Here is a 17,113-nt window from a genome sequence, read left to right on the forward strand (position 1 = left end):
CTCCTGTCAGGTTTGCTTTGGGGGTTTGTGTTGAGTTTTCGCGTCGAGATAAGCTGTATTCAGCTGTGGACAGCGGCTCGGCTTGTGAGAGCCCTGTGAACTGTAGGAAAGGGTCAGAGAATGCTGCGGGCTCTTGTCGAGAGGCTGCCTGAGGAAAAGGAGCAGCAGTTCTCACAGGGACACCGCCGCGGTGTCAGCAGGTGTGCGGCTACCAGTGCCAGGGAGCCTCGGTGCTGCTGGGCCCCGTCCTTGGCCCGGCTCCCGCCGCTGGCCGGGCGCGCTTGGGCCGGCCCGGGGCCGAGCTGGCTGCGGGGGCCGGCTCTCCGCGCCAGGTGCGGGTGCTCTAACACGTGTCTTCGACATTGTTCCATAGCTTTGGTTTAAAGGATTCAGCTGCTGTGTTCGCGGCAGCGTGTGCTTTGGCACCGGTGGGGAGCGGGCTGCAGCCGCGGTGTCACAGAACGCTCTGAATGCACTGAAGCTGGGCAGAAGAGGCTCCGAGTTAGGCCCGGCGTCTCAGACCGGACGTGACAGAAGATGAGGGGAAAAGCTACGGAAACAGTGGAGGAGGCGGAGGAAATGCTTTCTGAGGAGAGCTTCAAGGCCGCGGCCGTGGCTCAGAGGGGAGCGCTTGCAGGAGGAGGCTGGCACAGCCGTGAGGCGGCTCTGGAGCAGGTTCCGGGTGAGGTGAGCACAGAGCCGCACAGACCCTTCCCTTCTCCCGAACCTTCCCTCGAGCCTTCCCCGGCTGCGGCGGGCGGCTCCGCCCATGGCGCAGCGGGACCTGCGGGGGCCGCGAGGCGGCGCTGTGGAGCGGGGCGGGGCTGTCCCCGCACCGCCCCCGCCCGTTCCCGTTCTCGTTCCCATTCCCGGTCCCGGTCCTGTTCTCGGTCCCGTTCCCGTTCCAGGATCCGCTGCCTCGGCCCGGTTCCCCGTCGCTCGGGCCCTCGCGCCGTCACTGCCAGCGGCGCTGCCGCCGCCTGTCCCGGGCTCCCGCCTCGGCGCAGGGGTTGTCCCCGCTCCACGAGGCTGTTCCTGGATCACGCGGCTCCTGTCGCTGCCGGGTCCCCTCCGAGCTGCGTGCGCGCAGATGGGCGGGACGCGGCGCCGGGGACGTGGCTGCGGCGCTCTGTGCGGTGCCAGCAGCTGCGAGAGGCCTGGCAGGACAGCAGGGAGCTCTCAGGGCCTTGGGAAGCAAACCGTGTGCCCCTCCCGATGCGCTGCTGAAGCGCAGTCCTGCAGCCAGCCTTGAGAAGGCTTCACAGGTGAAAAGAAAAAGCAATAATTGAGAGACAAGTGTGTTGCAGGTGGTTGGTGACGTCAGCTGGGCAGGCTCAGCTCGGCGGAGGAGCCCGAGCAGCCGCGGCTGTGGCGCGGTCACCCAGCGCCTCAGAGCGCCTCGGCTCTCAGGGCCTGGCAACGACAAACTGCATCTCACGAGGGGAAACAGACGGGTATTGCTCTGATGGGTTTCGGAAAGAAACAAGTGTGGTGTTCTGCAGCAATTGTTCCTGGATGTGTGCAGCCAGAGCACAGCTGGGCCCAGAAGGGCCCTGCAGAGATGCCCCCAGCCCCGGTTCTGGCACTGCAGCTGCCCACGACCCTCGCAATGCAGGCACAGTGCTGCACACACCTCTGCCCAGCTCGCACCAAAGCAAGGATTCACTGAACTTCCAAGAACCAACTCGTACAACCACCCTGAAGGCTCCCACAGCCCGGGAGCAGCCGCTGCGCTGGCACAGCCGGACCCGGGGCCGCCGTGCCATCCCCGGGAGCAGAGGGACAGGGGAGGACAGGAGGGCGCCTGCCGAGCCCCTGGGGGATGGCCGGGCCCGAGAGAAGGGCAGCGGCAGCTGGGCGTACCCAGAGCCTCGGCAGCCCCGGCTCAGGCCCCCGGTGCCAGCCTGGCCCATGGCACAGAGGCTCCTCCTAGGGAAAAGCCAGTCAATCCCTGCTCGGTGTGAATGGTCGAGCCTCAACAGCCAGCAGCGCCCTGCCTTGCCCACAGCAGAGTGAACACAGCTTGCGTTTGAAAAGAACTTTATTTAAAATCAGCGATGATACAGACTGCCCCCGCTGTCACAGCACAAGGTCCCCGTGCCCTGGGCAGCCCCGGCTCACAGCAGTCCAGTGATTCCATATGGAAATACAACGCGTACAGATCTGCTCCTTCACGGCTAACAGGCAATTCAGTAACCTCAACCCATTTTGTTTTCTATGATATCTAGTGTAACCAGACTTAAAATTTGTCTTCTAAGAAATCTGGAGAAATCTTCCTTTAGCAACAGCGTGCACCAGCTGAGCAATTCCCACCACCTTTGTCACCACGCAGACAGCAGAGCCAGCAGGAGTCAGGGCCATCAGCAGGGAAATATGATCAATAGCAGCATTTTCCACGTGATCTCAAGTTACAGTCGTCTACAGAAGAAGGAACTGTGATCACCAGTAGGGAAGCAGTTAATTACTGAATCCATTGTTAAAAGAAATTGAGTTGAAGGCAGGTTTTACCTTAAATAGGATTAAATATATATTGCAAGACACACCACACTCTGCAGGAGCTGCACATACAGAAGCAGAACTGTGGGCAGGGAGGCAGCGTGTGTCCCCCCCCACACCCAATATTCCCACACAACATTGTCAAATTTAAAACTATCACCACTTGTTGAAAGTTGTCCAAGAAGTATTTACAGCACAGGCAGGGCCGGGAGAGGCTTGGGGAGCCGCAGGTCTGGCCAGGGTGCTCCCGCAGTCCACGGAGCTCCAGCGCTGGTCCTGCCAGAGCAGCTGCTGCCCGGCCGTGCCAGCTCCTCACACCCCTCTACCCCTACACAGACAAGCGTTTGGCGTGGATTAGGACAAAGCTACAGGCGGTGCCGTGGCGTGGGCACGGCGAGCACTGCCCATGCTGCAGTGGGCCCGCCCGGCGCACACGGGAGGATGCACGGCGGGGTCGGAGCAAGAGAGGCTCCTCGGGAACGTGCTGCACAGTCGGGCTCCAGCCTCTACAGGAATCCTGGCTTCCAGCGTCAAATAAAGCCATTTCCAGCTATACAGCGAGGGTGGCACTGATCTGGGACCGGTGTTTAAACAGATGCCAGTTCCTACGGACCTACGTCGCGTATAGCTCCACGTATTACAGAGACCAGGCCGGATCTTCAGCGAATAAGTAGGTCCACGATTGTAGATCAACAACAGACTTTTATTGCTTTATACATGTGGTGCTGTTCAAGGCACTGTGGCACGGGCTAGAAAACTCGGAATGACTCGTGAAGGGACCTGGAATGCGACACGGCCGGAGCCGCGCGCCGCTCCTCGGCAGCTGCCGCGGCGGCCGGGGCCGGCGGGCCATGGCCCGACACCGGCCCCTCACATGCCCATCCGGATGCTCTGGATGATCTGGAAGATAGCTGCAAGAGAGCGGAGAGGGGAGCGCTCGCCGGGCAGCGCCAGCAGCGGGCTCGCGGCCCCGAGGGGCAGCGCCCGGACCGGAGGGGCAGTACCGGGCCCCGAGGGGCAGCACCGGGCCCGGAGAGGCAATGCCCGGCCCGGAAGGGCAATGCCCGGCCCGAGCCGCCGCCGGACCCGTCCGCCCGCGCGCGGCCGCTCACCTGATCCGCAGACCACGAAGATGAAGAGAGCCAACAGCCAGGGCCCGACCGACGCCTTCTCCTCCGGGGCCGTTCTCTGCGAGCACAGCACCGCCGTCAGCGCGGCCCGGCCCGGCCCCGCCACCCCCGCCCGTGCCCGCCCGGCTCGGCCCGGCCCCGCGCACCGAGGTCTTGGCGACGTTCCCCCGCTGGGTGATGTTCTTGCTGTGCTTCTCGTTGGCCATGCGGATGCGCTGCTTGGCCACCATGTCCGCGCTCGGCCCGGTCCGGTCCGGCCCGGCCGCCGCTGCCGCGTCAGCACCGCGCGCGCCGCACGCCGGGAGCGCGCCGGGGGCGGGGCCCGCGCGCGCCAACCCGCGCACGCGCCCCGGGCCCCGCCCCGCCCGGTAACGTGGCGCGCGCTGCGGCCGCTTCGCCGCCGCCGCCCCGGAACCGGAAACACCGCTCCGCCCGCGCCCTAAGATGGCGCCGCCCACGCCGCTGCTCGCAGGTGCGTCTGGCCCGGGCCCGGGGCCGGTGCGCGGGAGATGGCGGCCGAGTTGGGGTGGGGTGGCCCGGGGCCCCTCCGGTGCCCGTCGGTTTCCGCCGCGCGGTCCTCCCCGGCGTGCGCTGCCGCGGCGTGGCCAAGTCCGGCCCCGGTCGTGGAGTTCTTGGCGGTGCCGGCCCCGGCGCTGGTTAGGGCTCGCCGGGCCCTGTGCTCGCTGGGCCAGGGCGAGCGGCGGCGCCCCAGGGGAGGCCCCGGTCCTGCCCCGAGCAGCCGCCCCGCCGCCGGCTCCCTCGCCCCGCGGAGCCCTCGTGGCCCCGTGTCGCGGATTCGTTCTCCGGCCGCGGGTGGTTCACTCGCGGGTACCGGGGCGTGCGGGCAGCCGCTGCCGTGTCCGCTGCGCTCCGCGGGCTTTGGCTGCCGCTTCTCGAGAGGCGTGTTCCCTTTCCGTGTCTCACTTTTTAAACTCCCTCATCATAAGGGATGCGTATTGTCCTTTTCTGTATTTTTGAGCTTTAAACACGAGCCCGTTAACCCGCGCTCGGGCCCGTGGGGGCGGCAGTTGCTCGTGTGGATTTTTGGCTGCTCACTGCCGTCTGTTGTGAGTTTGGATCCTAACGGGGAGCGTGACGGGAGGGCTGGAGAACACGGTCCTGGGGCACACCTCAGGTGTGTTAGGGGTTCCCTTAGGGTCTCTGGGGGCTGTGCCGTGCGTGAACCCTGTACAGTTGTACTCGGGCGTGAGAAGAGCTGCTCTCCTGTGAGGCTGTGGCTGCCCACCCTGGGGCACATCCTGCACAGGGATGGCAGCTCCAGGGCCGCGTCCCGGCTGTGTCTGGGAATTTCCTTGTAGCAAGGCTGGGAAACACTGTGCATGGCTCAGGGTTCACAAGTTAGAAAATCACCTGCTTTTCCAATTTCCTGCATTTGAAATGAGTTGTTTGTTTCCCCTGCAGTGAGAGGCTCTGAGGGGCTCTACATGGTGAATGGGCCCCCCAGCTTCACTGAGAGCGTGGCATTCCAAAGGTACTGCTGGCACTGGCACTAAAGAAATTGCTTTCTGAAAAGTAAGGGTAGACTGTGGGATTGAAAAATGTGTGAGTATAAGTGAGTTCAGAGCACCGATGGCTTGGAAGGCTTTGCACTTGCCTGAGCTCTTGCTGCCAGGTGACAGTCCCTGGGCAGGGGTAGCAGGGGCTGCACTGTGACACAGGGCTCCTCAGGAGCACGGCAGGAAAGCTCTTGGGTTGGTTTTTGTTGAGAAAACCTTAACTATGGTGCTGTTGGGTACTTATGTACGTTTCTCATTTCTTTAGGGATTCTGGAAAAAATTGCAAAGCTGTTGCTTTTAGCAAAGATGGCTCCCTCTTTGCCTGGTGCAATGGAGAAAAGTGGGTGCATTTTATTATCTTATGTTTAGCTTGTATGAAATGTAATCAGTTATGCCTTATTTACTCTTGTCTGTGTAAAGATGATTGCTGTTAATGCAAGTACACTTGAAATGGATTTTATCAGATGAAATATTTTGTGTTCTTGGTGCAGCCGTGATGCACCCATTCCCATGCAGTCTGGTATGCTCTCTTTTATTTGGTTGTTTTTTTATTCATGGCTCCCAGTACCTGGTCTCTGGGATTAATCTATTAGTAGAGTGCACAGAAAATAATGAGTCTATTCACCTTGTGAACATTACAATACAAGGTTCCTTTTTTATAGGTCAGGTGCATTATAGAGTTCAATCTCATATTTAGAGCTTATGTGTTGCATACAAAAATACATATTATGTTTTGACCAGTGGTTTCTGTCAAGCTTGGGTGTCTGGTTTTAAAATGTGCTCTTGGGAAAATTTTGTAAAAACAAGGGGGGTAGGGGAAGCTCTTCCAATTTTGTTCCATTGGCCAAATTTGGAGCAGATCTAGAAGAGTCAAAGACTTGAACAATTCTCTCAGCATTAATTAACTATTGTAAGCATGTTTTATTGAAATAGCATCTTTTGGTTCCAGAGTCAATGTTTTTAATGTCACCAGAGCTGAGTTACTGCATTCCTTTGATCTCCCAAAGACAGTTTGCCTTGAATTCTCGCCAAAGAATAACGTTCTGGCAACGTGGCAGGCCTATGCAAGTGAGTATTGTACCAGCTGGGGGGGCTTTGTGCCAGCTGGGAGGCTTTGAGCCCACGTGTGCTGGCCAAATGAGCAGTGCAGGAAGGCGCAGGAGGTTGTGTGGGCAGTCAGGAGCACAGTGCAGAGGGAGGGATGCCTCTGAGAGCAGCGGGTGTGGGCCGTGCTCACCCACGCTCTGTCAGTGCCCGTGCTCACAGTCCCTCTGTCACTCAGGCACGTCTTTCCTGAGCTTTGGGAAGTGGTCCTGGTGCCGTGTGCCCTGCAGGCAGCTCCTGTTCTTGGGTAGGCAAGGGACATGGTGTGCTGTCCTGGAGAGTTGTGTCCTGCCTGGGGCCCATGGCTGGAGGGTTCTTTGTGTCCAGAGCTTTATTCCTGCTCTGCATCCCTGGGGGCTTTGAGATCCTGGTTCGGAGAGCTGCAGTCCTGCCTGAGGCACAGACAGTGTGAATGCTGCCTTGGGAGGGAAGAGCTGGGCAAGGCTGGGCCTTGGGAGCTGGCCAGGCTGTGGGGACACTGGGAGCTGGGACAGGCTGTAGGGTAAGAGAACATCACAAGCTGTGAGCTGCTCTGGGGCTGCTGTGAGTCACTACAGCAGCAGGCGAGCTGGGCTAGCCTGGGTAAGGAGGAGAGTACAGACAGCTTAAAAGCAGCAGAGCTGTTTTGCATGGCTTGCAGAGAGAGCAGCAGTGACTACAGCGGAAGGGACAAAATCACCTCATTCCTGTGAGAGCAAAACACTGGAGTGGAGAACATGCCTCCGTTGTTTGCCCTGAGGATGGTTTTGGGTTTGGATTAAAGAGCTGTGCAGGTGTTGGTTGCAGCCTTGCAGTGGGGAGTAGAAACCCTGCACTCCAAATATGAGTTCTTTATGCAAGCAGGCTGAGGTTAATAGGTGCAGCAATCAGCATTCATGGGTTTGGTCCCTCGGGGGCAGAAGCTGCATGCTTTCGAGATGTTCATGCAGAACCATGAGGTGGGATGCTGGGGTGAAGCAGATTTAAGCCTCAAATACCACTATGTTTTTTTGCAGCTGCTAAGGATGGCACAGCCGGGGTGCCCAACCTGCAGCTCCATGATCTGAGAACTGGAAAATGCTTAAAGTCTTTTGTGCAGAAAAAGATGCAGAACTGGTAAATAAGCCTTCCAGATGCTAATTGTTTACAAAGAAATGTGGTTTTCAAAATCTGATCCAGGTAAATGGAGCTGTTAGTGTGGTGTTGGCTTTCAAAGCAATGCCCGCTGCTAACTGAAAGCCAGAGTCTGTGCCTGTGAGTGCCTGTGTGTAGTTTATTGTAAATTCACTCTCACTTTGCACCACAGAGGAAAGCTGAGCAGACAATAACTAAGTCCACTTGTATATTTTTGCTATGCAGATGTCATTTATCCACATTAAATGTATCATGTTTGAACATTGTGGGTTCACAGTAGAGGGAAAAAACAATCCTGGAGTGCTAATGATGAGCGTCATTTCGTGTTTCTGACTTTCCCCTTGATGTGCAGGTGTCCTTGCTGGGCAGAGGATGAAAGTATTTGTGCCAGAAATGTGAACAATGAGGTGCACTTCTTTGAAAACAACAACTTCAGTATGCGAGTATTTCTCTACATTTAATTCCCTCTATAAACGCTGCTTCGTTTGAGGGGTGGTTTTTGTTTTCAGGTTTTTCTTTGTTTCTTCATTTGCTTGCCTTTTATTTTAAATACTGCCTACATTTTATTTCAGTTTGGAATTCAGAATCATTATTTCACTTTCTTATTTATCTTTTCACTGACTGACATGATGTGAAATGCATCTGATTCTCAGTAAAAAAGGCCTTATTCTATATTGTTACTCATTTAATGAGATCCGTGAAATTGTTTTGTAGAAAACGTGATCTGCCATTACTTCCTTGGGTTGTGCATATTCTGTCAATAGATTGCTAAAAATGGCTCATTAAAAAATTGGTGGCAAAAATGAAATAGTGAAGCCTGAAGATTTTTACCACAGAGATTTACTGTTGGTGATAGAATATTTGGAGTCGATAGGTGTTTAAAAGGGAAAGGGGAAGAAAAAAGCAGAAAGATAAAAACTAATTAGAACAAAAATGTAAAGGAGTGAAGAGAAAACTGAGGGGAGAACAGCAGCATGTGATTTTAGTTTTGTATTTAGTTTTGCATTCTTTGTTTTGTTTTAAATATAAAGTTGATAGAAGAATTAGGGCTACAAGAGGTTCAGTTTCCTGAGAATTAGCCCTGGTGATGTTAATCAAGCTGTGGGAAGCATGGAATGTCAGCCTCAGCAGGATGTGTGCTGGCAGTGCGCATTGCTGGCTGCAGTGGAGCTGTGGGGTGATGCTGTTGCCGTCAGTTGTGCTGAGCCCTGAGCAGCCTGCTGGGAAGAGTTATCCCATGGAGGTGTGAGGGGAGAGCCCCTGCCCCTGTGTGATGGCACCTGAGTGTGACTGAAGCCAGCACAGATGAGGTGAAGAAGATCTGCTTCAAACACAGGCTGCATTCACCTTGGGTTCAGAGGCTTCCTTTGCTTTTTGAACTTCCAGATACTAAGTGCTGAGTTTCAGGCATAGGCTTGATTAAAGCTGGTTTTGTAGGTGAAATGGGAAAATAATAGTTGTTTGCCTAGAAAAAGAGATCCTTTGTGATTCTCTTTACTGGTCTGCGTTATGCAGGATACAGCCCCACAGCAGGATGTGGTTAGGACATCCAGGTAACATGGTTTGTCATTAACATCAGACATCTGTGGCCTTTTTCTTGGCAGATACCATTGCAAACAAGCTGCATTTGCAGAAGGTCAGTGATTTTGTGCTGTCCCCAGGAGCACAGCCAACCAAGGTACTTCTGATCCAGCTTCCAACCTTTTTTTTTTTTGTTTTCTTAAAAAAAAAACGCACTGTGATTTTAGTACTAGTGTAACTATTTTAGTAACTATGCCCCGGCTACCAAGGCTTTAACCCGCAGTGAAATCTCATGGCTGTTTCAGGTTGCTGTTTATGTCCCAGGCAGCAAAGGTGCTCCGTCCTTTGTCAGGCTCTACCAGTACCCCAACTTCGGGGGCCCGCAGTCAGCACTAGCCAACAAAAGCTTCTTTAAAGCTGACAAGGTGACAATGCTGTGGAACAAAAAAGGTATAGCAGCTGTGTACTGACACTTTTATATTGTGCTCGTTTGGCATTGACTTTGTTTGCTGTGTGGGGTTTGTGTTTAGTTTGCATATGTTGATAAATCCTGAGGGCGGCCATTAATGCTTTGCTGAGGTGCATTTCTGCACACCCTGGAGTGCTCAGCACTTATCCTGTGACTTTCATCATTTTTTGTGTTGTACTTGAAAATATTCCATACATGCTGGTAAAGTTTTCAGTTGAATGACAAATTCCTATATAATTTTGCATTCTGTGTCGATAATGAAATTGGATTGTAAACATAACAACAGTTCATGTGATGATATGATCTTAACCTGTAGAATTATCTGTATGCATACATATGATAACTGGGGTGAGCTGAGAGGCCTCTGCGCTTTGTTGTTTGTTAGCAATGAGCTGTTTCAGAATGGTTTTGTACAAATCATTTTCCTTCAACCCACATAGTTTGGAATGTAAAGGAAGGTGTTGAAACCATGCTTGGGGACTGTGAGAGACAGCAAAGATTGTTGCTTGAGACATTTTGGGGTGCGTGTGTCTGTGGGAAGGGGCAGGCTGGGCCTTGCCCTGGTGAGACAGTGCCCTGCTCTGCACCCCCCAAGCTTTGGATAACAGATGTGCATACATAAGATGTTGAAGAAATGTTTCAGTCAAGGATTGATCAGGATGTTTGGTTTCTGCCATAGTTTAATTTTTTTTAATAGCCGCAAAGGATGTTCACTTGCTTGTGATCTAACAGTAAATGTATAGAGAAAGGAATGTATTCAGTGCTTTTGTGTTCGCATTTAGGAAAAACTCAGTTCAAAAGAGACCGATACCACACAAGCGCCCAGTAGGAGCTCATAGCAGAGCTGGTTTTGCTCAGTCGGGTGTTTAGTGCAGCGGCTGCCGTGGTTTGCAGCAGCTGCGCTGCAGTAACTGTGTGTGTTCGCAGCCACGGCCGTGCTGGTGGTTGCCAGCACCGAGGTGGACAAGAGCGGTGCCTCGTACTACGGCGAGCAGACGCTGCACTACCTGGCGGCCAGCGGGGAGAGCGCCGTGGTGCAGCTGCGTGAGTACGGGCGGGGCCGGGGCGGGGCTATGCTGGGCGGGGCTATGCGGGGCGGGGCTATGCTGGGCGGGGCTATGCTGGGCGGGGCTATGCGGGGCGGGGCTATGCGGGGCGGGGCTATGCGGGGCGGGGCTATGCGGGGCGGGGCTATGCTGGGCGGGGCTGGGGCTGGGCCTGGGCGGGGCCGGGCCAGGCTCCGCTGCCCTGCAGCTCCTGCCTCTGCCAGGCTCCTTAGTCTCATGAAATGACCGTTAGAACAAAATCCTCTAAACAAAAAAATCCTTCACCTTTTTTTTTGTTGTTGTTTGTTGTTTGTTTTTTATCTCTGCAGGGGGATGTTGCTTTTTTCTGGGTTGGTGTGGAGTTTTTTTCAGTAGCTGGATTTTATTACCTATGATAGACTTACCATCTTGATGTCAGTGGCGTTCAATTAATACATACATAAAGGTTCCAGTAAATACATACTGATAATTTGACTGGGAAGGTGTTCAGGTGCACAGGGAGGGAACTATACTCATTTTCTGAGAAAACACCTGGATAATGGAGCCAGGTTGATGTCTGAGAATCCATAACGGGCAGGAATGTGTGTAACCAAACTGAATAGTCCTACCTGCACTTAAACACATGCAAGATACTGCCCTCAGTGAGCCAGGGCAGAGTGACAGCAGTGTTTCGAAGTCTGTGGGAAAATAAAACTCCTTTATTTTGTATTGTAATACTGAAAGTGTTTTAAAACCTAAAAATGACATATTGGAGGGCAGCAGATGAATGTGCTTCATTCCAGTGTCTAGCTTTAACTGGAAATCCATGCCTGAACTTCTGCTGTGGGGGTCTTTTTTCCTTCTCTCAAGCTCTTGCTCTTGTGTGCAAACATCTGGCCTGCTTGGGATTGTAGAGGCTGGTTTGTTGGGAGTGCTTGGGAGCACTGGGGTTGGGGTGACGTGGACTACCTGTGCTGGAGGTGAATGTGACTTCCATAACAGTGCTGGCTGGGAGCATTTCCAGTTTGCCTTCTGCTGCAAAACTTGTGGATGAGTACTGTGCCCTGTTTCCCCTTGATAGTAACTCCCCTGGGGAAGGAGAATTGGGGTCATGACTCAGTATATAGAATCTCATGGGGAGTAGTTTGACCCAGCTTACAAGTAGAGCACTACTTGTTTAACTACATACCTACTAAAATGTTCTTTATTTCTACTGCATCTGTATTTAACAGGAAGTCTTTTCATTTAATTTAGCTATTCCTTTTCAAGGAAAAGTCCAAACTGATAAAAGCAAGTGCTGGCACTTGGACTGAGAGTGCCTGTGGAGTTGGATCATTTTTGAAGTGCAATTTTGAAGCTTTTTTCCACTCTGGCATTTGCAAAGGGCTTTTCATTTTCGACTAAGATGTGGTGCTGCTGCAGGCTCTGGCAGAGCTCTGAAGCCTGCATGGAGCTGTCCTCATCTCTCCAGCTGTTGCTGTCACCAAGTGTCATTTTCTGTCACCTCTGTAGCTGAGCTGCATTGGGTTAATGTCACTGAAAAGGTTTCGAAGGGGAACACAGTGTGATCCTTGTTTGTAAAGATAATGAGACTTCAGAGTGACAACAGACATGAACCATTTAACTCAGTTTGAACATCTTGGGTCAAGTCTGAATTTAAGGATTCAGTAATGCATTTGGCATTTATCTGAACTATAGGTGAATATACCCAGATGATGAAAAGTTATATGGTTTGTATTTACCTCTGGGTATTTTACCTCAGTTTTCATCACTAATTCATTATTCTTCAGTATATCCTAATGTTCCAACCCCCAGAATAGCTTCTAACAGTAGCAAGTTTTGATCGTTACATGTAAGGCCATTTTTGTGTGCTCACCCACATTAAAGTCTGAGTTATGAAATATTGTGCATGGGCATGGTCCAAAGATAAGTCACTATTGCTTACCTTTACAAAGCTGAACTACACAATATTTCTTAGATTAAAAGAAGAGAAGCTATTATCCAGCTGGTATAAAACTCCTGTTTTTGCAGGTTTCCAGTGGGACAATTTGAGAAGGCCCTGAGGTCATACTTGAGGAAAAAAAAAAACGGAATTTTTTAACATGTCAAGCTATGCTTACTGTTAAAGTGTTGGTGCTGGCCGTACAGAGGTAATTTGGAATGACTGCAGTTGTTGTTGCAAACTGTAACTAAAGTTATCAGAAGATACAAGGTTGTTTTTCCCTCTGTTGTTAGCAGAATTAATTTTCACCGTCCATAATTAGAATACATCATTTTAGCAAAGCATGAAGAGTCACTATGGATTTTATTTTGGCTTGCTCTGAAAAAACAGTGTCTCCCAACAGCTGCATGTTCTTCCTTTTCCTTTAGCCAAAAACGGCCCTATTTACGATGTTGCCTGGAGCCCAAATTCTGTCGAGTTCTGCGCTGTGTATGGTTTCATGCCCGCCAAAGCCACGGTTTTTAACCTGAAGTGTGACCCCGTGTTTGATTTTGGCACCGGGCCTCGCAATGCTGCCTACTACAGCCCCCACGGACACATCCTGGTGCTGGCAGGGTTTGGGAACCTCAGGGGACAGATGGAAGTGTGGGACGTTAAGAACTACAAGCTGATTTCCAAGCCGGTGGCCTCGGATTCCACGTACTTCGCGTGGTGTCCCGACGGGGAGCACATCGTGACGGCCACGTGCGCCCCGCGGCTGCGCGTCGGCAACGGCTACAAGATCTGGCACTACACGGGCTCCGTGCTGCACGCCCACGAGGTGCCGGCGGACCAGGAGATGTGGCAGGTGTTCTGGCAGCCCTTCCTGGACGGCGTGTTCCCCGAGAGAGCGGTGCGGTACCAGGCGGCGCCCGGCGAGCCGCCCCGCGCCGCGCCCGGCCCCGCGCAGGCGTACCGCCCGCCCGCCCTGCGCCACCGGCCCGCCGCGAGCTCCAAGCTGGTGAGTGCCGCTGCCCCGGGGCTCTGCCCGCCCGCTCGCGGCTCCTTGGAGCTTGGCCTGCCATCCGCGTGCTTTTGAGAGGAGCCTGAGAGCAGCAGCCAGGCTGGCAGCACTGCGGGGGCTCGGAGGGGTTTTGGTGACCTCCTTTGGCACTCTGCTCACAGTTTGCAAGAATGTATGCTAGAAAGCTCTCATCTCTTTGGCCCAAACACTGTCCTTTCGCAAAGCGTTTGCAACCTTCTATAATACTCTTTGCAACATGCACTGGAACACTAAACTCATGTGCTGAAATTGAGTACTCTGGTTAGGAAAGAAGCCTCTGATCTGGGTGACTTGACCCTGCCAGTTCTGACCCCAGCCAGCCTGGGGCTTGAATAGCCTCCCAACAGCCATTCTTTCTTGGGTTTTTTGTTTTTAATGAGGTAAATGTACTTACTGGAGATTGGATCATTAGCAAGTCAGCTGCAGCTTAAACACATTTCAGTACAGTGATCTGCTTGTATAATTAGTTTCTTTCTGAAGGTTTCCAGAGTAGGCTGAGTAGAACTAATTCCATGTAACAGCTGCACCCTTAGTGTTTGGGTCCTGGAAAGCTTTGATTTTGAGCCTGGTGCTTTGCAGGAGACTGTGAGCAGTCTGTTGTTAGCCATGCTGAGGGCTGCTCTCACAGACCATCCCTGAGCAGAGGGAGTAGGGAAAAGATACAGTCAGCAAAATAATTCTCCTTACTTATATGGGCAAAAAGTTTTGTCACACGCATTAAAAAAATACAGTTCCACAGTTGAGAGTTATCTTAAAAACACCAAACAGCCCCCTTTCTCAGCCCTCACTGCCTCCCAAGTCCCCTCCCAGCACTCAGCCTTCCTCTCTGGTCATCAGGAGTTTGAACTACAAAGCTGTCAGCAACAGCAAAATGCCAGGCTTCAGTCATTTTGTGATTGGTTATTCTTCTTGGATTTTGTTTCCTTCCTGAGATAGAAAACAGTGATTTTGTTTACTTACTGGAAAACTGTGAAATCATTGGGGCACACGGGGTAGTCCCATGCATACTCTAGTGGATGAGTTTGAAACACTTTTCACCTTTCTTTGGCTGTTCCAAGGAGTGTGTACTTTTTCCTCCACTTTCTTTTTTCTTTTTTCTTTCTTTTTTCTTTCATCTTTGCATATGATGTTGTCTGAGGTAGATTTTGGGGTTTCTGTGCCAACATGGAATGTGGGGTTTTAACCATTTTGCATGTCCCGCAGCATGAAGATGAGCCACCCCAGAACATGAAACCCCAGCTGGGAGGCAGTGATAAGCCAGTGTCTAAAATAGCTCTCAAAAATCAGAGGAAGCACGAAGCTAAGAAAGCTGCTAAACAGGTACTGCAAAAGTCGTTGTTGTAAGAATCACGTTAATTAGTTAATTAGCTTCCCCAAAGGCAGTGGTCAGTCTTATGTGGCAGTGTGGGAAGGGCAGCAGAGTTTAACCAGAGAAGAGCAGCTACAGAAGGGTGATTCAGTAGTAACAGCTTTGCTGAGTCGCTGCAAATGTTAGCTAAAATCAGTGTGGAGACAAGGTGATTCTGGCTCCTCACATCCTGCAGAATGTGGTTTGGTTTTAGGTAGGAGGGAGGAACAGGTGGGTGCTTTGTGTTCCCTGCAGGTCAAGGCTGAGGTGTGTATTTAGGGCAGACCAGAGACAGCCTGTCTGTCAATTCTGGACTTACTGTTCATTGACTAGGTAGATAAAAGTCAGCTTATGGTATTAGCCTTCCAATTACTACAAACCTCTGCCACAATAATTTCTTTAAATGCTATTTAAAAAAATTTCTAGCACTGCTTTTGAGCCCTTTCTTTTTGCTTCACAGACAATGACCCAGTCTGCTTTGTAAAATATTTGTGTATGTATTTGTCGTATCACCCTTAAACTGGTGTTTCCCTGTGCTGTGTGTGGTTGGGACCTTGAGGAAGTAGAAATTAAACAAGAAACAGCATGTGAGCTGTTCCACATAAGCCTTTGTCCATGGAAGGCAGATCAATAGATAATGCAGTACCTCAGAGCAAGTCATCCTGGATTTTGGAATACGTCCAGCAAACTGGGGAAAGAAGGAATATTAAATGGATCCTCTAAAGTGATTAAAGACATTTTTCATTCTCTTTGTAATCAAAGGTATTTTCTATATTGTGTTTATGTGTCTACAGGAGGCCAAAGCTGATGTGCCCCAAGGCCCTGCCCAGGTCAGAACCCCACAGAATGCCCTACAGAACACTGTGCCAGCCATGACAACGGGAGATCCTGAAGTGGATAAGAAGATAAAGAATTTGAAAAAGGTGCAAAGAGATTCTTAGATTTCTAACAGACAGTATTCCTCCAAGGGCTGGTCTGTCAGACCTAGTGCAAGTGTAAGGTGAGCTGAGTCCAGGAGCATGCAGGAACCTTCACGGAATTGTCCCGGATTTGTACCCCCCTCCCTTTGCCCTCCCACCTGTGCAGCCATCGTGTGCCAGGGCTCCTGAAGGTCCCATCAGAGGTGGCAGCACAGGGAGGAGTTTCTAAAGCTGACCCTCAGGAACGCTGTGGAGGTGCAGCCAGTCCCAGCTGAGGGTCAGGGTGCCCTGGCAGGTGTTGGTGCTCAGACGGGAGCTCTGTGCCTTCTGTGGGTGTTGGGACCTGCATCTGCCAAGGGAGCAGTGCCCTTGTGGCCTGAGTGCAAAGTTTACTGCCAGTCCTGAGAATTCTTGCATTAAATAATTCCAGAACAGGAATTGTTAAGTTCTGGCTAGAGAATCTTTCCCATTTATCTTGCTGCCTCCTGCTGCTCATAGTCTCTGGATTAACTTTCCAGGCTTTTTGAGGAGAATGTGTGGTGAAGAGGGATGGTGATGGAGTAATTTCCAGTTTTGGATCTAGCCCTTCAGTGAGACAATGCCTGGTGTTTGTTTCTGGGATGAAGTACTGCTGTTCCTAAGTTCTATTCCTGAAAGAAATGTGGGTTGTGGGTGGGAAATTCTGGGTGAAGCCTCTGGAGATGGTCAAGGGATTGTGCTTTCCATAGAGACCTGCCTCCAGACACATCAGCAACTTGTAAGATTTATTTTCTGTTGTTGTTTCACCAATATTTTTGTTTGTTTGTTTGTTTGTTTCAGAAACTAAAGGCAATTGAGCAGCTGAAAGAACAGGCAGCTGCTGGCAAACAGCTGGAGAAGAATCAGGTATGATTGAGATCTGTACAATTTATTCCAGGTTCATTTTATAATAAGCTACATCTATGACATTTTCTGCTCTAGGTGGAGAAGATTCAGAAAGAAGCTGCTCTCCTTAAGGAACTGGAAGACCTAGAACTGGGTGTTTAAATCTTCCTCGAGCTCCAGTGTGGTGCTATCACAAAGTTCATGCAAAATGTAGTTTTGTTAAACATTTCAGCAGATGACCAAGGGTTCGACAGTCCACAGATTTGCTGCTCATTTGCCTTTAAAAAAGAGTTTTCCTAAAGATTTGTGCACATAAAGCCGTAAGCAAGTGATGAGTATCCGTCAGCCAGTTCTGCTGCTGTTCCAACGAGAAATGCGCTCCTTTTCTGAGAACATACTGCCTAGATCAGATTTTTTTTCCTTATTTGGGTGGGAGAAGGGAAGGCGACAAAGACATTTGATAGCTTTATTATATTTAAGAAGAGATGCGATCTTTATGCGATGACGGGCTGTAGATGAAATAAAGAGCATTTATAACAGCGAGCTGTCGAGCGCTGTGTGCCCGCCAGGGGGCGCCAGGGGGCGGGGCTCCGGCCTTGGCTCCGCCCCGCCGCGCGCGTGA

The 17,113-nt window shown here is 51.6% G+C and overlaps 2 protein-coding genes across 2 annotated transcripts; one reads left to right on the forward strand and one right to left on the reverse strand.

Moving 5' to 3' along the window:
- Window positions 1-2,023: 2,023 nt before the first annotated feature.
- On the reverse strand, window positions 2,024-3,939 carry SERP1 (stress associated endoplasmic reticulum protein 1). Its single transcript, XM_059479402.1, has 3 exons — window positions 3,773-3,939; window positions 3,609-3,684; window positions 2,024-3,407 (listed from the first exon to the last, which is right to left on the reverse strand). The coding sequence occupies exons 1-3, from the start codon at window positions 3,854-3,856 to the stop codon at window positions 3,367-3,369; spliced, it is 201 nt and encodes a 66-aa protein (XP_059335385.1). The 5' UTR covers window positions 3,857-3,939; the 3' UTR covers window positions 2,024-3,366.
- A 131-nt stretch (window positions 3,940-4,070) lies between these two features.
- On the forward strand, window positions 4,071-17,030 carry EIF2A (eukaryotic translation initiation factor 2A). The gene is made up of 14 exons (XM_059479157.1): window positions 4,071-4,098; window positions 5,049-5,118; window positions 5,409-5,483; window positions 6,093-6,211; window positions 7,243-7,342; window positions 7,713-7,795; window positions 8,965-9,038; window positions 9,187-9,331; window positions 10,278-10,394; window positions 12,746-13,317; window positions 14,563-14,679; window positions 15,502-15,630; window positions 16,447-16,512; window positions 16,588-17,030. The coding sequence occupies exons 1-14, from the start codon at window positions 4,071-4,073 to the stop codon at window positions 16,651-16,653; spliced, it is 1,761 nt and encodes a 586-aa protein (XP_059335140.1). The 3' UTR covers window positions 16,654-17,030.
- Window positions 17,031-17,113: the final 83 nt, after the last annotated feature.

The sequence above is a fragment of the Ammospiza nelsoni genome, chromosome 10 (assembly GCF_027579445.1).
Source record: "Ammospiza nelsoni isolate bAmmNel1 chromosome 10, bAmmNel1.pri, whole genome shotgun sequence".
In the NCBI taxonomy this organism is placed as follows: Eukaryota; Metazoa; Chordata; class Aves; order Passeriformes; family Passerellidae; genus Ammospiza; species Ammospiza nelsoni.